Raw genomic sequence first — 21,012 nt, forward strand, 5'->3', positions numbered from 1 at the left:
TAGGTTGGATATTAGGAAAAACTTTTTCACTAGGAGAGTGGTTAAACACTGGAATGCGTTACCTACGGAGGTTGTGGAATCTCCTTCCTTAGAAATTTTTAAGGTCAGGCTTGACAAAGCCCTGGCTGGGATGATTTAGTTGGGGATTGGTCCTGCTTTGAGCAGGGGGTTGGACTAGATGACCTCCAGAGGTCCCTTCCAACCCTAATATTCTATGATACTACCAAGGGACTGCTGCTTCCTTGGAATCTGGAGAACCAGTAGGCATGAGGAGCTTGAGGGCCATCAAACAGAGAGCCTGGCCTTGCACACTTTTTGTATTAAGTGGTTGATTCAAAAGTCCAAGACACTGTCCACATCCTGGAATCTCTTCAATACATTTGAATTTCTTATTCTATTTATGTCCCATTCTGTATAATTCATTATTCAGAGAGCAAAAGTTCTTCAGCAGATTTGGAGTGGTTCAAGTACACATTTTTAAAAAAAGTTAACTTTTCATGGAAAACATTTAGAAACCAACTTTTCTGTATTTTTCTTCCTGTTTGTTGTTGCTTAAGGCTTTTTTATGAAAGGGAATCTTTGTTTCTCAAGAATATATCTACCTCTGCTGTGTGCTGCCCATCTGAATTCATCAGTGGCTGTTTGTGACATTAAATTTGGTTGATGTGGAAGATGTTCATATTGTCAGAGCATTGTGTTCTCAGGTGTGGAGTATACAAATGGTGCTGGTGAACTACTAAAGTGGTGATTCTCGAACTTTTGTACTGGTGACCCCTTTCATACAGCAAGCCTCTGAGTGCGACCTCTCTTAAATATATAAAAAAGTGTTTTTTTATTTATAACACCATTATAAATGCTGGAGGCAAAGCGGGGTTTGGGGTGGAGGCTGACTTCTCGTGACCGCACTGAGGGGTCCTAACCCCCAGTTTGAGAACCCCTGTACTAAAGGATCATCTTAGTTGTCTGATATTGTCTTTACTATTGTGAAAAACACCTAAGTGACTGTAACAAAGATTAGAGATTTTTTTTATTCATCTTTACTTTGTTCATTTGACAGCAGTTTGTGTATAGTCAATTCTATTATTTCCTCTTTCTGATCAGAAAATGAACAGGAGTACTTGTGGCACCTTAGAGACTAACAAATTTATTTGAGTATAAGCTTTTGTGGGCTACAGCCCACTTTATTGGATATGAAGTAGCCCACGAAAGCTTAGGCTCAAATAAATTTGTTAGTCTCTAAGGTGCCACAAGTTCTTTTCGTTTTCGGGATACAGACTAACATGGCTGCTACTCTGAAACCTGTAATTAGAAAATGTTCATTGTTGACTTTAGGGGGCTTTCACATAACCCAGAGTGAGAAACATTTAAAAAAATAGGAAAAGCACAAAATGAAGTCATATGAAAAGTAACTTCTGCAGCTACTTAAACTTTAAAAAAAAAACAAATAATTAAGTTCTTGACCCCTTTTGAGAAACAAATTTTATACACATCCCTTTGAAAGATTAGTGTGGGAGAAGAAAGAGAAAAATGATATAACACACTTCTTAAATGTTTTTCCAAGATTCCCATGAGGCTTCAGGGGCTGGGAAAAGCTTCCTTATAACATGCTGCAATAGACTTTATGCACAGGACTACTTCAAATATCATCCCATTTACTGTGGAGGCTCATGCTGCTGGAGAGCTAAACTGAGACCTGATTTATTTATTTAGTGTGAGGGAGAGGAGAAATGGCCTATGTGCACATGCACGCATAGATTATCTTTTTAAAGAATGTAGATTTTGCTTGATTATAGTCTGGAAACTACAAATGAACTTTTTTGTATTGATTTGCATAAATCCCGAAGGCGGGGAGTAAAATTGGCGGCGTGTAATTGTTTCACGCTGCTAACTGACTCAATCAATTGCAGCCAAAGGGCGCGTTTAAACGCACTTGGGGAAGACGACGCCTGTGGTAGGAGTCTGCACCTCAGATCTTGGGGTGGGGGGGACGCAGGAGCCTCATCCCCACTTCACTTGCCCGTTCTTTTTTTTTTTTTTTTGCTTTGGTGCAGCAGCAGGTTCTGCAAGCGAGCGCCCTCTTGTTTCCTTGCGCAGCCCGCGGTGCCGGGGAGGAAATTGGGGTGGGTGGGGACGGAAAGGTCACCTGGCGCTGGTGATTTAGTACCAGGGGCTGTAGCCACAGCCCGTCCCCAGCAGCAGCGGCGGCGGCGGCGGCGGAGTGAGCGCGTACACGTGACTCCGGCTCCTCAGTGCTTCTACAACCAGACGCGCGCACACACACATCCCCTCTCTTCTCCATCCAGTCTCTTTCTCCCCCCCCCCTCCCACGCACACGCCTTGTGAGCCGCCGCCAGGGCAAAGCTCTAGGCACACGCCGGGGTGGCAGCGCCAGGAGCAGCAGCGATCAACCAAGAAGCAAGAGTTTGCAAAGGCTGCTGTGCCTGGCCGAAGAGGCTTTGCACCCCGGGGATGGCTGGCTGCGGGCTGTCAGAAGATGCCTTCTTCTCTTCCTTCTTCTACAACTACACCTCCTCCTGGGAAAGCTCCTACAACCAGGTAAGAGGTGGCTGAGCGGCCACGCGCGCTCCTCTGCACCCCCTTAGCGCCCCAGGGGACGCCGAGGTGGGGAGGGGGGCGAAGTGGTTTTGCCCGGGGTGTGGGTTTGTATTCAAAAGGGGAGGATGGTGCAAAAATGACAGAGAAGGAGCTTTTGAGACGTGGAATATGCCTCATCTCCGCTTCCCCCAAGCCCCTCTTGGGAGGACCGAGGAGCAGCAGCAGGAGGAGGAGAATTAGGAGCGGGTGCTGGCACTGTGTGGAGAGCGGTGCGTTACCCAGAAACAACTCACAACAAGACAACTCAAGCGAAGCCTTCCCAAGTCCCACCTTGGCTGCGCTCTTCCTTTCGCCTTGCACTGAGGGGTGCGGGTGTGTGTGTGTGTGAGTATTTGGGGGGATAACCGTGCTAGTTGCTAAGGTGCTTGGAAGCCCCCCCAAAATGGCTGAATAGGCATCACATGCCCTAATTACTGACCCTGTCTGGATGGGAATAGTCCCGATCGTTCCTCCCTGCTTCAGAGCTCCCCACCACCACTTAACTTTGATGACTGTGCAATGCACCCCGTGCATCCCAAGGAACCCCTCAGTCTCCCAGCCAGTGGCTTTGCAAGGAGGTGTAGGCTGGGAGGGTGCGCGGCCAGCTGAAAAGCAGCGAGGAGGAGGAAGGGTAAAAAAATAAATAAATAAATAAATCCCAGTCTGAGGTTGTCAAGAGCTATTCTGGGAGCCTCCCGAAGGTCTTCAATTAAATAACGGTTGTCGTCTGCTGCCCCCGCTGCCGGCCTGGCGGAAGTCCACAGGCGACGCGCGTGCGGTGGGGAAGGGAACGGGTTTCTCCTGGGCGGCGGTGGGAAAAGTTGAGCCGTGGATGTCCAGGCTCCCCGGGCAGGTGAAGCGCACCACGGAGCGGGCGAGGCAGCAGCGCCCGGGGAAGGAGGGAGGGAGCTCGCTCTCCCAGCCCGGCCGCGGGGGGCGGGGAGGAGGGGAGCTGCGCGGCGGGGAGTGTGTGTGTGTGTGTCAGGTGGCGGAGGGGCTCGGGGGAGGCTCGCCTGCGTGGCTCCCGCCCTGCTGGGGGCAGAGCTGTGCTGAGCTCATGGAAAAACGTGCGGCCCACAGGGCCGGTTTCCAGGAAACTGAGCTCCCGGAACGAGCCGTTGCCGGTTTAAGGTTACCCCCCTCGCAGCCAGGGCTCCAGGCGCCGCACGCGGCTCGCTGCCTGCGGGAGGTCACAGCCCGGAGAGCCGGCGGCCGGGCTCCTCCTGCGGCCGCCACCGCAGCCAGCCCGAGCGCCCGGAGCCGGCGGGCGCCCGGGAGCCCTGCCCGCTGCGCTTGAGCCGCTGAGTGCACAGCGAACTGCCCGGGTCTCAGGGTGGGAGCAGATATTTCTCAGCCCCAACTTGGAAGGCACCTGGTTGGGGCTAGACGGGAGCGAACGCTTGGCCAGCCTGCTCCGGGCATGGGCACGCGGGGCTGCATTGGGGCGACCAGGGACCAAGGGAGCCTTGCCTCTGTTGACCCGTGGGGGTGGGAGGCTTGTTGGAGTAATCGGCAGGAGCCCCCTCACCCTGTGCTGTGCTCAGGGACAGGCGAAGCCTGGCGGCGTTTCGTGTCTGTGTGTGCGCGGAACCACCAGACCCGCGGGGCATCGGCCGCGTGAGTCAGACTGAGCGAGCCCCGTTTTCCAGGCCAGCCCCTTGTTGGAAGCATCGAACCGAGGACTGTCCGCATGCCAAAGCTTGGGTCTCCGACGGCGCAGCGCGGCCAACTAGGCAAGGGCAGCTAAAGCATGATAAGTTGCTGTGTGATCCCCACCAACCAGCTGCGCCTTGCACTAGCCCTAAAAGGCAGGACCGCCGCTGCGAGTGTGTTTATATAATGCACAATGTATTATTTTCTCCCATTATATGAATCCACACCATTTAGTGTAATCTAACAAGGGTTTATGCCTGGTTGAAAGCAAGCAGTCAAAGGAAAGCTCCTTGGAAACCAAAGGAGGGGGGAAATTGCTAAGAAGGACGCAGACAATAAAATCAGGTCTAAACCAGTTCATTTAGATAAAGTTAGTTCCACTCTATAGTGAAATGTATTTCCATAAAAGGACAGCAGTGTTAAATGCTAGATTCTTTTATGCATTTTTTTTCAAGTATGACCAAACTGCAATGAAAACTAGGGTGAATTACTGACAAATCTATAGTTGCTTTCTTTTGGAGACCAGTGTTGTGTTGTATCTAAGGGGAAAACAGAAGAAAATGTGGGATGCTGCTGATCTATTTTTAGTAGGACTATATAAACTCTAAGTTATAGTACACAAACTTGAATTAAATATGCATGATTAGGGAGGGAGTTTAGAAGTAGACGATATAATCACTATACAGCAGTGCAACAAGAATAGATGGGCACACCAAGATTTTCCAAGGGCTAATTCATGAAGAATTTAAGATACATACCGGTTTTGGTGTTCATGAGTCCCTTCTGTTATCTTATACGTCTCATGTTAGCATTTACAACAATCAGATTCACCCAAATGAAAATTAGCAATAGGATGCTCACTGCTGATACATAATCAGAAAATTAATACAGTATTGCTGAGAATCCATTTGTATATGTTTTTTAACACTTAAAAAGTAGCCTTGGTCTAAATTTGAGAGCCAGACATATTAATGGTTTTTTTAATCTGAACTGCAGCCAAAAAAGCTTATAAACCATTTCTTCTCACTAAATATAGCAACATTGCTCAAATCTAATTTGTTTTGTTTACTCCACTTCAATTCTTTAAAACAACAAGCCCTCAAACTTTAAAGCATTACAAAGTGCTTATGAAAGGAAGGGTTGACTCTACTTGAAAAAATAGCTTTTTATTCCTAAATCAATATGATGCACTCCCAGCATCTAGTACCATGTAAAAGGATCCTTTGTACAATATCAATAGCAATTCAACCATACCTCACTAAGGAGATTTCTTCCTGGCATCACAAGCCATGTTCTTAATAAAATTAAATGTAATCAGAATAACACTTCTCAATATAAACAACCAAATGAAGGAGAATAAAGTGAATTCTCCTGTAAACACCATATAAAAACTAGCAATTTTAAAATCAGAAGTAGGACAGTTACTCTATGACTTAAACCTTAGGTTTATGAGTTTTAATTTTTGCATTTTCGACATATCATTGCAGTTCGTCTTTCAGCATTGGCTGTGGAGGGGTGATTTGTTGGTAATGTTCCTAGAAATAACTTTTTGTTTTTTATATAAAACTGAAAAACAGCAGGGAAGCCATACCTGGAAAATTTAAATTTGGAGACTGTACCAAGAAATCTATTTTGAATCCAGTTCCAAGGCACTCTGCATGAAAATGAAGGTCTGTTGTAGTGATGCTTGCCATATTTTTGCATTATTAAAGAGAACTCTAAAAATAACACCTATGTGCTAAAGTTTTTTTTTCTCTTAATTTTTTAAAGAGAATTTAGTAGGATTCAGAGTTCGGATTGCCAACCTTGGAGACTGAAATTCTCTACTTACAGGATGGCACATGCTTCCCCCTGTGAAGTGAAGGAACCAATTGTCTTTAGGCTGATTAATTCTTTGACTTCTCTGAGACTGTCAACAAAACTGGCAGTTCTGGTGGTGATTTTTATGGACATTTGTCCAACAGAAACCAAGTGAGACTAACTGGCGAACTGGAATTCTCTTTTTCATCTTATTTAATAGTCATGAAAAATTAACCATTACCTCTGCTTACCTCACCCCTACCAAAAAAGCTATGGGTTTTCTCAGAGCAAAGGTCTAACATAGTGGTGGTGTCCATAATTTCTCCTTCCCCTCGCTGTTGATTAATGTTCTGTGTACTGGTTAGCTGCTGCTGTCCACCCCAGAAGTGGCTGCATTGCAGTGGTGTTGAATCTATGTAGTGATGTGAGGTGCTTTAGGATCCTTTGAAAGGAAAGGAACTGTAAAAACTTAAAACTATAATTGCGTGCTTAAACCTGGTCTTTCATCTTCAAGAAAATTCCTGTAGTGGAAATACAAAACTGTGATGTCTTGAGGGAGTACTCTCCCTTATATACTATCTCATCATGCAGCAGGCACTGATTCCCGTTGGAACTCTAAGCTGTATGCTTGTTAGCTAGGCCCCCCTTCCTCTTTGTACTATTTTTAAACCTGGTAATATTTTATATAAACCCTTCCACTGAAAGCAGTCAGTGGATATAGGTAAGTAGTTGAAAGCTTGAGCTGAGAGCTGGTTTTGTGGCTTGGCTTTGTGTGTTTCTGAATATGGAATAGCCAAGGAAAAACAATCCAGTCAATACTTCCTGTGTGTTGGACTGAATTTAATACTTTGCTCTATGCATTTTCTCCTTCCTATGTTAAGAGTAACTCCAATGGCTCAGCTTGCGTTTGACCCCCCTCAGTCAAGTCATACCTTTGAGTCAGCGCTGCTTTCAGTATTTCTGGCCTTTTTGGTCTGATCCCCAGGCTTTAGAGTTTTAGACATTTCTGTGTAAGTATTTGTGCATACTGCCAATATGTACTATATGTGTATATGAGGTAACCAAGTGTTGAGTGAGATGCTGTACAGATTTTCTCAGATTGCCCTGCCAACAAGGTGTCTTAGGTTTTTGTGGACTGGGACTTTTTATTATGAAAAAAAGACTGTGAATTGTGATACGTTTTGTGTTGTTTTTTCAGAAGTCTGTAAAACACTGGATTGATACTATCATTTATTTTCAGTTGTAATCTAAGCAAAATTTGTCCCAAGGTTTCTGGAGATTAAAAAGACAATGTCTGATAGATTAGATCCAAAGTTTAGGTTTTTTGCTTAATAAAAAAAGTTGTACATAGCCTAATCTGTTACTAACAAAGATGGGCTTTGTGATGTTTAAAATTTAAAAAGTGTTAATCTTGGATTTAAAGATTGTCCTGTGTAAAAGTGCAAGGTTTGCATTGGAATGAGAATGGGGTCATCCACCCTTTGTACTCATCATCAGGGAAGCAGAACCTTCTTCCAGAGAGTCCATAGGAAATCAATGAGTACACTTTGCTAGTGTAGAGATAAATGTGTACTGCAGAAGGGTATTAAATATAAAAGGGCAACAGTAAAATGATTTACTATATGAGGCAGTGTGACGTGGTTTTTTTTGGGTCACCCGAGAGGATTTTCATTTTTTTGAGACCATAACTATATCTTAATATTTCTTTTTATACAGATGTCCAAAAATGAGCTGATAGTTCTAACCCCTGCAGAAGGGTTTATTTATATACCTTAAGCTTTGAGATCCTCATTTATAGATGGAGTCTTACTGAGAAATGTGTACACATTTTCTGAAAATATTACCTGATCTTTATCATTTAGATTATAATCATCTGACCTGACTTACCAAAAGCTAATGGGTTTTGTAATATTTTTTTTCCTGAGGCAGTGTGGATGCCTGAGATAGGGTGAGTCTCGCCATGACCAGAAGGTATCACTGAGGGGTACCAGCACAACGGACATACATAGCAGAAAACCTGACCTAAATTTAAGTGTAGAGGCTAAATGAAATGTGGAAAAGCAGGTGCACATTTCTAATATCTTTTTTTTTTTGGTTCCATCTTATGATTCTCTTTGCTTTGTGAGCAAATCTCTTCATAGATTTGAAATTTTAGTGCTATAAAATTGCTGAAAAGGAAGGGAAAATCATACTTCTAAAGTGCTCTGTACCTAAGAATCCCAGTGCTATTTATAAACATTGATTAAGTTTCAGGGGCACATTGTTGGGGTAAGTAAGTAGTATTATCTCCATTTTGTAGATGAAACTGAAGTGCAGGCCTATTAAGGGCAATATTTTCAAAAGTGGTCACTGGTTTTGGGTGCCTAACTTGAGACTCTGTGGGTCTTATTTTTGGAGGAGATGCTGTGTATTTGTGGCTCCATTTGAAGTCACTGGGAGCTGCAGGTGATCGGCATGTCTGAAAATCACACTCCATATGCTGCAGTTTAGGCACCTGTAGACACTTGAAAACTTGAGCCTAAGTGTCTTGTGCAAGTGCATATATGGGAAATCTGTTGGAGAACCAAGAATAGAAACAAAGTCTCCTGACTCGCAGTCCTGTGCTTTAATCATAAGACCTCCATTCGCTCCCAAAACAGTCTGGTTCATGTCAGCATGAAGAGAAGAAGTTCATTTCATCACCTGTCATATAGTGTGAATATGTTTGAAACTTTGGTACTTTTACACACACACACAAATTCTCCACAGTTTTAATTAAATTGTTCTTGCAAAGAATAAAATGAGTTCCTAATGTTAACAATGAGTGATTAAGGTTCTGTACTTCCATTTACAGCATAAACTAGCATTTTGTTTTCCAATACAGCTTTTGAATGAAGAACTATAATTTGCAGCAAATAGATGTTATAAGCTCTTTGGATGACAACAACCACATAAACTTGTGCAAATGATAAAAATGGAATCAATTGCTTCTCAAATGGAAGTAGTTTACAAATCTCCACATACAAAGTGATAGTAGTAGCTGGTTATTGTAACAAATCAATAACTTTTTAAAATAAAAAAAACTAATTAATTCCATTGACAATTTAGTAATTGTTCACAGGAGGCTGTGACCCTCCCCCTCACAAAATACACACCTATACATAATATCTGCATTTTGAAAACTGCAGTTTGCCTCAGTGTTACAAGCTGATTGCATAGTTATTTACCCATATATCCATTTCAAAATAGGGAAATCCTGAGCTGCACTTTGCACAGATCCTAATTATCAGCAAGCTTTGTGATGCGTTAAAGTTGGTAGACAAGGATTCATACTCTTCAGGAGGGAGAAATGAAGTGTGTGTACTATGGGCCTGATCCAAACTCCAGTGAAGCTGATCGGAGATTCTTCATTGGCTTCAGTGGGCTTTATATCAGGCTCTATATGCAGCAGGGATGGGGAAGAGGAGGAGAGAAGATCCACACAAGAGAATACACCATTGAACTGGTGGATGCTGTCATGGCAATATGTACTATATGCCTCGTAATAACAATATTCCTTTTGTGGAACAGTCCTTAGTCACTGTATTTGTGCTTATTTTCATTTGGGTCTCATGATGAAGTGCCATTTCCTTTGTCAATTGCTAAATCCTATTCTTGTTTGTTTATACATTTGAGTGGTTAATTCTTGGCAAAAGATCAATTCATTGGCCAAAATAAACTTACTTTTCCTCAGAAACCCTCACCATTCCCACCCATTCTGTGTCACTTGTGACAAAAACACCCCTTCCATGTCATGTAGAACCATAACCTGAGGATCATAGCTGGCTGGAAGGGACCATGAGAGGTCATCTAGTCCAGCCCCTAATGCTGAGGCAGGACCAAGTATAGCTAGATCATCCCTGAAGGTGTTTGTCTAACCTGTTCTTAAAAACTTCCAGTGATGGAGATTCCACAACCTCCCTTGGTAGTTTTTCCTAATATTTAACCTAAATCTCCCTTACTGCAATTTAAGCCAATTAATTCTTGTACTACCTTCAGTGGACGTGGAGAACAATTGATTACCATCCTTCTTATAAGAGCCTGTAACATATTAGAAGACTACAACAGGTATCCCACCCCCCCTTAGTCTTCTTTTCTCAAGACTAAACATATTACCAGTGGTTTTAACCTTTCCTTATAGGTCAGGTTTTCTATACCCTTTATCATTTTTTTTTGTTCTCCTATGGACTCTTTCCAATTTGTCCACATCTTTCCTAAAGCATTGTGCCTAAAACGCATTACTCCAGCTGAGGCCTGACCAATGCAGAGTAGAGCAGGACAATTACTTACTGTGTCTTACATGCAACGTTTCTGTTAATGTACCGCAGAATGGTATTAGCCTTTCTCACAACTGCATCATGTTGTTGGCTTATATATAATTTGTGATCCACTGTAACCCCCAGTTCCTTTTCTGCAGTACTACTGCCTAGCCAGTTATTTCTCTTTTTGTATTCATGCATTTGATTTTTCCTTCCTAAGTGTAGTACTAGACACTTGTCTTTATTGAATTTCATCTTGTTGATTTCAGAAATTGTCAAGGTCATATTGAATCCTAACCCTGTCATCCAGAGTGCTAGCAATCCCTCCCATGTTGGTGTCATCTGCAGATTTTATAATCATACTCTCCACTCCATTATCCAAGTCAACAATGAAAATGTTCAATAGTATTGTTGTTCAGGGTTTTCAGAACCCAAAACTGTGGTAACTTAACTTTGTTTTCTTCAGGAGGTGTCAGGAATAAATCAGTGGGGACACAGCTCCTCCATCTGATAAATGATTAGTACAAACAAGAATGCTTTAACCCAAAGCTCCTTCTTTATTGAGTCTCAAGCGTGCGCGCGCGCACACACACACGCAGTAGTTCTAGAGCACCCCAAGCATAGTTACCCAAAGTCTAACATAGTTTTGAGTGGGCAACTACTGGGCTTCCAGGGAGCACTCCTTCCGTCCAGCTGCTGGGGGGAGGATGTCAGTCTCTGCTCAAAGAAAAGCTGCCCCAAACTGCTCCAAGGTGTACTCTTTTACTTAATCTTATATAGCTAGCTCAGACAAAGCACATAACTCATAGTAACCCCTAGTGGGTCACCTAGCTTCAGCGAATTGCTCATTATCCTTTATCAGCAAAGCATTTCTAGTCATAACAACAATAAAACTTGTATATCAGGGGCGCTTAGGTTCAAGGTCAGCCAAGGTCACACACTCCCTTCCATTCTCATGGTACGTTAACTCTCTGTCCCCTCCTCCCATTCTGATTAGCAAAACTGCAATCATGCAGCTGTTTGGTCTTGCCTATGAAAGGCCTAACAATTTTTCCTAACTGTGTGGTGTTTGGTTTTCAGTGAATAGTGGCTGGATATACAAAATGGCTGCAGTTCAGTAAAATTCAGTTCTCTTGTTACACTACCAGACCCAGTAGAGACCCCTTTGGGGCCGCACCAGATAATGTCTTTCCATTTTGACAGTGAACCATTAATAACTACTGTATGAGTACAGCCTTTCAACCAATTATGCATTCACCTTACAGTAGTATCATCTAGACCATGTTTCCATAGTTTGCTTATGAGAATTTAATATGGGACATCAAAAGCCTTACTAAAATCAAGATATATCATGTCTACAGCGTCCCCCCCGCCATCCTCTAGGCCAGTAACTCTGTCAAAGAAGGAAATTAGGTTGGTATGGCATGATTTGTTCTTGACAAATCCATGTTGGCTATTACTGATTACCCCATTATTGTCTGGGTGCTTACAAACTGATTGTTTAACAATTTGTTCCGGTATTTTTACAGGTATCAAAGTTAGGCTGACTGGTCTACAATTCTCCGGGCCCTCTTTGTTGCTCTTTTTAAGATGGTTTGCTCTTCTCCAGTCCTCTGGGATCTCACCCTTCCTCCATTAGTTTTTGAAGATAATCGCTAATGTTTCCAAGATCGATTCAGCTAGTTCCTTAAATATCCTAGGGTGAATTTTGTCAGGCTCTGCTGACTTGAATACCTCCAACTTTTCTTTCCCTATTCTGGATTGTGTTCCTTGTTAATATTAATTTAAACTTTTTAGTGAAGACTGAAGCAAAATAGGCATTAAATACCTCAGCCTTCTTGATGTCATCTGTTGATAGCTTTCCTTCTCCACTAAATAGAGACCAATACTTTACTTCATCTGTCTCATTTTCATCTTTCATCTTCAACTCCTTCCTTGCCACATCTCTTGGCACTTCTTTCTCCTCAGAATTCTAATATCTGGAATTTCTTTCTGACTAAATAAAACTCTTGCCAGGCCTTCAACATTTCTCATCTTGATTTCTCCATCTTCCTCCTCTCTGGTTTCCCTGACATCCACCTCACATTCATCTAGCTGATATAAATATAGCTGCTAAGATAACTTTCCTGTCTTACTGATTTGTCCGCCCCTCCCTCCCTTTTAAATCCATCCTCTGAGTCCTTCTCTAGTGCATCAAGTTTAAACTTATCTTTCTATTTGAGCCCTTGTATAATTTGGCCTCTCTGTTTCTGTAACCTTGTTTCTTGCCACCACACCTTCCATTCTGCTAGTGATGCCAGACTTGGTGTCCTTTTTGATTGCTTTTCTCAGAGCTTGTCTACACTTACCGGGGAATTGACAAGCAATGATGGTAGATTTAGCGGGTCTAGTGAAGATCTGCTAAATTGACCACAGATCGCTCTCCCGTCGACTCCTGTACACCACCGGATCGAGAAGAGTAGGGGGAGTCAACAGGAGAGCGTTTCCCGTCAACATCACGTAGTGTGGACTCTGTGGTATGTAGATCTAAGCTACGTCCATTTGAGTTACACTATTTATAGTAACTCAAATTGCATAGCTTAGATCGAATTTCCCCTGTAGTGTAGATAAGGCCTCAGAGCCATCTGGATGCTCTTTCCGCACTTTACCCTATGCTTAGATACTCTTCCTGAGTTGGTCCACATGGCTAATAACCTCTTTTTCAAGACTTTTTTCTACATGGTGATTAAAACAAATGAGTCAGTAAGTTTTTGCTTATTTTTTTACATTTAAGAAACTATGGCGCAAACTAGACATGTATCAGCTATCACCTTAACTAAAACTTATGTTGCATCTCAGTACCAAACCCATCATCTGTCGTTTGCCCTTTTAGATTGTAAATTATTCAAGGGTGGCACTCTTCCTTTTTTACTGTTACTCCTGGGGGAATTCTGTGCTGCTGCATGCAAACAGAATTCACGTCCCCTGCAGATTTATTTGCTTGCCTGCAGAAAAATGACTTTCTGATGGGAAAGCAAAGGGAAGCCACAAGAACAGTCACACCACTCTCCCCAGCAGTGTGGGCATGTCATTTTGGGTGTCTGGAGCAGCCGGCGGAGAGGTAAATCACCGCGAGGTTGGGGACACTCCTGCTGGTGGCTCCTATCCTGCGTGGGCTCAGCTGCTAGTCCCGGCTGGGCTGTGGTTGGGGGAGGATGGGACTTCTTCCCCTGCAAGAAGTGGGCAGGGCTGGGACAGACCCACCTCCAGAAACCTCCCCCCGCAGTGCATCGCTCACTCGCTTCCTTCCCCCATCGGTCCTCAGCTGTGGGAGGAGGGGTCACTATATGGGGAGTTTCTCCCTTGTGTGCCCAAAACCTGTGCATTCGGAACCCTCCCACTGAGCCCTCACCTCACCCCACCCCTACTATATCTGGACCCCCACCAAGCCCCTCCCCCTACATTTTAAACCCCCCATCTGTGCATCCAGACCATCCCTGCTAAGCCTCCTGCAGTCTAACTCCCACCCTGACGAGCCCCATTCCCTGCACCTGAAACACCCCAATGAGCCCCCTGCACGTGGACCCCCCATTCCCCCAGCACCCAGACCCCCCCCGCTGAACCTTATCCTCCACACCCAGAACCCCTCAACAAACCTCTGTGCATCCGATCCTCCCCTCCACCCATACCCATACCAGTACCTTCTACCAAGCCACCTGGACCCAGATTGCCCCACATAGAATTCTCTTGCCCCACACCTGGATCCCCCCACACTAAGCCTCTCCACACTTGGATCCTGCCAGGCTGAGCCTGCTTACTCCACACCTAGATTGGAGGCCAGGGCTAGGTGTGTGTGTACGAGACTCTGTCCCTCTTGCTTGCTATTTTGGTGCGCCTGGCATGGAGGAGCAGGGCCCCGGGGTGTTTCTGGGGCAGGCCTGGCCCATGTGCTTTGTGAGGGTCAGGTGCAGCCTCATCACCAAGTCCGTGTCCGGGATTGGAGGCCTGCAGGGTGATCTCTCACCTCCGTGCAGCCAGTGGCCTGTGCTCCCCACTGCCATGCTGGAGCCTCCACATTTACTTATTGACAAATAAAATATGCAGAATTTATTTTTTTTGGTGTAGAATTTTTAGTTTTTTGGTACAGAATTCCCTCAGGAATATGCTGTATGTTAAAGTACAGCCTCTAGCACACTGAGCTTGCTACTGTATTACAAATAAACAAAATAATCCTTTCCTTAAAAAGACTAAAGCTACCTTCCTTTCCCTCACCTTCCCCCCCGTATATTCCCTAAATCTGAGCTGCTCCATTTTTAAAAAAAAAATTAGGATTAAAAAAACTGACAAAATGGGAATAGTGCAACATACAATCCAAGGTGCTGTGTTTAAACTTAAAGCCATAAAGGGTTTGGGGCCTGGTTACCCAGTAGGTGGCTGCATGGCATTCTGAGAAAGGCGGATTACCAGGATGGGGCATCTTGAGCTATGTAAATGGATGTGTTGGGTGTGAAGGTCTCTCAGATGGAATTTGCTTTTCTCCTTTGTCTGTAAAGTCTGGATTTTTAAATCTTCTGGACACACTGCAAGGCCCATATTTCTTCCTTGTTTTGGGGGTGAAAGTTTATATAAATGATACGAATGGGGTTGTAATCTTAATTGTTATTAGGACACCCAGAGTTCAGGCTGGACACCTGTTGAATTATTATTGCATTTTCTGTTTATTGAAATAAATAATTGCTGAAGGGATAGTTAGCTAATATTACATAAACACATACATTGCTTCATAGATACACATGGGTCCCTGCTCTAAAGAATTTGAAAACTCAGAAAAATAAGAGACCTGTAAAACTCACCCCAAAGACAGAAATAAATACTGTATATTTTTAAAAAAGCTTCAAACAAGAAGTTATGGCATTAAGTGATGTATGCTAAATGTTGACGGTACATTCATACTCTCATTATATCTCACCCTTACCTCTCTTTGCACTTTGTTTACTTAGGCCCTGATCCAGTAAACCACTTAGCCATGTGCTTTAGAGTAAACACTTGAGTACTGACAATGAAGTCAGTAGAATTGCACACATGTTTAAAATTGAGCAGGTGTTGAAGTGATGTGCTGGATGAGGGGTTTAGATGATTGGATCTTCAGGACGGGGATCTTGTCTCCCACCTGTTTCTTAAGGCTGAGTTCCTCAAAGGAATTAAGGCACCTAACTACTATGGGAGTGCTAGGCTAGGGAGTTAAGTGCCTAAACACCTTTGAGGAGTTCTGCCTAGCACACCACCAGTATTGTATAAATAATTGTAATATTTTAGCAAAGAGAAGATTAAGGGGTGACTTGATTGCGGTCTATAATTACCTACATGCTAAACAAATAGTTGATAATGGGCTCTTCAGTCTTACAGAAAAAAGCATAACATGATCCAGCGGCGAGAAGTCAAAGCTAGACAAGTTCAGACTGGAAATAAGACATAGATTTTTAAATGTGATAGCAATTAACCATTGGAACAATTTACCAAGGGTTGTGGTAGATTCTCCATCTCTGACCATTTTAAAATCAAGATGGGATGTTTCTCTAAAAGAAGACACTAGGAATTACCTGCGGGATGTTCCATGGCCTGTGCTATACAGGAGGTCAGACGAGATGATCACAATGGTCCCTTCTGGCCTTAGAACCTATGGCAATAAGCCCAAAATAGTGTGGAGAAAACAGTGAGGAGATCAAGAAATCGTAGCCTGGCTTACAGTATTGATTATTGCTAATGGTTTAAAATTTTAATCTATTTCTTTATTAGATGGATATGCAAATAAGAACCTTTTTAAAAAAATGTGTAAACTGAGACTTGTACCAGAATGAATAGGTGGCACATTAAAAATGCAAAGTTATGTGTAATGATAAAAGCCATGCAAGAAAGATACTAGAGGATAGGAAACTTCACCTGGATCATAAACAGATTTGAAAAAAAAAAAAAGATGACAGGAAACAATCACAGCCAAAGTAAAAAGGATCTTAAATGGGACAAACACAAAATTAAATATTTAAGCCTCTTAAAACAATGAGTAAATGAACTGCTGACCAAATTAATTAACAAAACAAAAGTAAGGTTGCGCTTAAGGTTTTTTTTTTATTTTAGTCCAAAAGGCTGTTAATTGCTAAAGGATTAAAATTATTCATATGCAAGGATAGAAAGCGATAACAGCATATAATGTGCAGAAGCATGGAGGCTCCAGCTACACAAGAAGCTGTGAAAATAATACTTTTCTCTTTGTGTGATGTCACAACCAAAAAAAAAAAAAAAAGAGGTCATGTCTCTTTGATGTCATTTTTAGAATAAACGCAGTAGAAGAAATGGCATAATCTTATTTCTATTTATGAAAGACCTTTTTTTCCCTAGAGAGTTAGGCCACCACTGTTAATTGATTTTTTTTCTGACACTCCTAATAACACTTAAATTTAAAAATAATTTACATAGGAACTTTTTTCCAGAAGCAGAGCCCTGCAGAATCTATTGTGAAAAACTGGGTAGATTAATTGAATATCAGTGTTCTGACAGAATTATAACCTGCTTGATAGGTAAAGTACATGTTTGTGTGTTTACATTGCCTGTCCCCAACCAATGGTATCTTTCAAACAAGATGTACTCCTAACCGTTCTTGCAAGATATCATGGTGCTATTATCACTCATCATTTTTTTTACTATAAATAAATGCTCTGGCTAACAGCTGTTCAAATTGTTGGGAAGCCAGTTTTTGGCTAGCTTGCCTTAACATACTGGAGCCTTACTTTGGCTACCAATGGTTGAACTATTTCCAGCTGTGAACACAGATGTGTGCATGTTTTGGGAAGTAGTGTTACCAAGGGAGGTTTATGCAATAGACCTTTATTTTTTTTGTTTAATTTGGGACTGAGAGGATATATTAGAAAGGGAGGATATCTGCATGGGCAAGAAATTGGACAGATAGGGAATACCTGCATTATTATTGGGAAATTTGTGGGTGTGCCTGTCCATGACAAAAAGAATATGCACCCTTATTTTTAAGGGAACTGGGAAATAAAAAGAAGAGAATATTAAAACAAAGTGTTTAAAGTGATAATTTACTATTAAAAATGGTGACAAAACTAACAAATGAGTGGTTCATTTTTTCAGCAAATTACATTTTAAAATTTATTATTTGGCCATTCTGATCAGCAGACAATATTCCCTTTTCAAAAACTAGGTGTACGTATACTTTACACCTGTCACATTTTGCTCTTTTAATATTTCATTTCTGTTGTGTGTTTCCTCATTCAAAGAAATGTCTTGATGAAAACTTCTCTGGAAAATTATTTGTCATGTTTCATATACTTTCCTCCATTCTATTTTTAACATGCATATTTCTATCTTGGCTGAAATTTATGCTTTTTAAATCTATTTTAAAATTTGCTAGCAAGCACAATACAAGTATTCTGGAGAAGAGATGCCTTTTATATGAAAACTGTGTCAGTGGTGTTTCTTTTTCTTTTTAATGTCACAAATGATGAAGGATGCAAATAAAGTTGGCAGCAACTCATTAAATTTTTGTTACTCTTGTTGCAAATAAGTGTGTTATGAAAGGGAAAGCGATTAATCAGAGCATCCTGGAACAAGAGAACAATGTGCATACACTAAAGCTGCACAATGTGGTACATAGTAAAACCCCAGATGTACAAGTGTCTTTAGAATAATCACTAAACCTTCATGCTGAAACAAAACCATAGTCTCATCCAGCAGCCACCATGCCATATGACTAAGACTGCTGTAAGTTTATGTGTAAACCAACAATACCAAAAAGATTGATCATATTATTTACTGTACATAGTTGTCTTGTAAAATAGTCACATTTTTTATTTGGAAAAAGACTTTTAAGGGAGTGTTGCATAACAATTGCTGTGGAGCCAACCAAATCCATGTGTCTGAGATACCATGGTCGATGCTTTCTCCTCAGAGGTATGTAAACTGTCCTGCATGCGGCAGAGTGCGTTCAGAGTCTTGGATTGGCTCCCACTGGTAGAGTTTGTATGAAAAACGGTGCATCTTTTCAAAGAGTGTGCAGCATAACTAGAGTTTTGGAAAAGAGGCGAGATGATTCATTTCACTTCCGAAATAAGCAACAAAGAAGGCAGTGGTTTTCATGTTTTCCCATAACGGAATACACCTGACTGTCAGCAGTCTCAGAAGGGCAGAGAGATTACCACAATCTAACACCTGTTTGTTGTGCCAGCCAGGCACATAAATCCCATAAATAAGGCAATCTATTATAGGTTGCTCTGGTAGTGATGTCTGCAGTTAAAGTTGTCTAGCACTATCCATGATAAGATCATGTTTTCAGTTGCTCATAACTTTGCTGAACTTTAACTATAAGGGTTGAAATTTTCCATGTCAGGTATCTGCCTTGGGCTGAATTTTGTGTGTGTGTGTGAGAAGGTTTCAACAAAAATGATTTAGCTTTTTCTGAGAATGAAATTAGGGAAACATGTGCGTATGTATGCATTATGATATGGGGTGAAATCCTGGGCCTACTAAAGACAATGGTAAAACACTTCGTTGGAGCCAGGATTTCCCCCATGATTTTTAATTACAGGATAACATACCTCTTTCTTTCCTCCCCTCCCCCCAAAGGCGGTTTTCAGGATGAAGCCAGATGCAAATATAATAAAATTTATGGGGGTATTGTGGTGGTGTTTTACAAGCATCAGAATGAATCCTCTTGTAGAATCTGGAAGATGCATAATGATAAGAGAACTAGTGTATAAGCAGCAGGCAAAATCAGCTGTATTTGATTAGGAATCAAAAAGTTATTAATAGTGCTGATTAGCTTAGCTTCGTCATCTTTCCACTGATGCTACTCTTATATCTGTTTGTGAAACTAATCAAGCTCCCTGTAAGCCCTTATCTTTGACCAACCAGAAGAAAAAAATAATTGTTTTTTGAGACAGACTTTGATAACAGAATGATTCCAATTTGAGAAACGAGGAGCGAGCATCCATCCCGAGTGAAGTGATATACCAAAGGTACCAAAAGTGATAACCTCTGTAAGAGTTGTTTTGTCTTCAGTTGGTCAAATATATCGTAAATGAAATAGCATCTTCAAAGAACTCCATATGCCCTTTTAAGAACTTGTTGAACACCCATAATATTTGAAATTAGCATATTTATGGAAGGATAGAAAGTATGGGTGTTTAAAATAGGTTTGATTTGCAAAACTGTACCATTTGTTCATAGCGTTTAAGATTAGAAGGGACGATTGGATCATCTAGTCTAACCTCCTGTACACTGCAGGCCATTTAATTTCACCCAGATACTACTTTATTGAGCCCAGTAATTTGTATTTCACTAAAGCATATCTTCCAGAATGGCATCCAGTCTTGCTCTGAAGACATCAAGAGATGGACAATCCACCACTTCCCATGGTAGCTTGTTCCAGTATTTTTTTTTAAAATGTGCCTTATTTTTAATTTAATTTGTCTAGCTTCATTATCCAGCCATTGGTTCTGGTTATGCCTTTCTTGACTAAATTAAAGAGCTCGTTAGTAGCTGGTATTTTCTCCCTGTGAATGCACTTATACATTGTAATCAAGTCACTTCTCAATGTTCTTTTTGATAAGCTAAACAGATGGAGATCTTTAAACCTTTCACAGCATCTATTTTCTCCAGCACACCTAATTTTTGTAGCTCTTTTCTGTGCCCTGTCCAGTTCTTAGACATCCTGTTTAAAATGTAGACACGAGAACCACATGCAGTGTTCCAGTATCTGTCTCACCATTGCCATATATAGAGGTAAAATCACCTCCCTAATTCTACTTTCCTATTTCTAGAAAGATGGCATTAACCCTTTTTGCCACAGCATCATACCCGGAGGTCATGTAAAGTAGTTTTTCCACTGTGACACCTAAATCTTTTTCAGACTCGCTGCTTTTCATGATACAATGCCATATTTTGTATTCCTTATTCCTAGATGTATAACTTTGTATTTGGCTATATTACAACACATTTTATTTGACTGGGCCCATCTTTGGAAGAGATCCAGGTATCTCTGTTTGGCTGCCCTTTCCTCATTATTTACCTCTCTGCCAATTTTGGGTCATCCACAGATTTTATCAGCAATGATTTTTATATTTAATTCCAGATCATTGAAGGAAATGTTGAATAGTGTGAGGGCTGGTACTGATTCCAGCAGAAGCCCACTAGAAACACTCCCATTCAGTGATGATTCCCCATTGATAACTGTTTTTGAGATCTGTCAGTTAGCCAGTTTTAAATCCATGTAACTTGTGCTTTATTGATTATTGTGTAATGTTAAATTTTTAGTCCGTATGTTGTGTGGTACTAATCAAATATCTTACAAAAGTCTAAGTACATTACATCTACGCAGTTACCTTTTATCAACTAAATTTGTAGTTTCATCAAAAAATTAAATTAATGATTTTACAGTGTTAGCCAAAATGTTTAGATTACTAGTAAGTAATATCTATTTTTTATGTAGTGTTTTTTTATCAGTAACTCTCAAGTGCTTCACAATCCTTTATTGTATTTATCTTATCAACGGTGGGAGGTAAGGAAGCATTATTTTCCATATTTTACAGATGGGGAACTGATGCACAGAGAGGCAGAGTCCCAGATCTTTAAAGGTATTTAGGTGTTAGTGCTCAGCGTTGCAATGCCTAACTGATTTAGGAGCCTAATTCTA

At 41.6% G+C, this 21,012-nt stretch overlaps 1 protein-coding gene across 1 annotated transcript in view; it reads left to right on the forward strand.

Moving 5' to 3' along the window:
* Positions 1 to 2,331: 2,331 nt before the first annotated feature.
* The window catches only part of PPARGC1A (PPARG coactivator 1 alpha), a 479,605-nt gene continuing 460,924 nt past the window's right edge, over positions 2,332 to 21,012 (forward strand). Inside the window, exon 1 of the mRNA XM_074951595.1 lies at positions 2,332 to 2,556. Coding sequence (XP_074807696.1) covers positions 2,470 to 2,556 — 87 coding nt within the window. The 5' untranslated portion in view covers positions 2,332 to 2,469. The remainder of the gene's footprint in view (positions 2,557 to 21,012) is intronic.

Source organism: Natator depressus, chromosome 4 (assembly GCF_965152275.1).
Source record: "Natator depressus isolate rNatDep1 chromosome 4, rNatDep2.hap1, whole genome shotgun sequence".
Classification (NCBI taxonomy): domain Eukaryota; kingdom Metazoa; phylum Chordata; order Testudines; family Cheloniidae; genus Natator; species Natator depressus.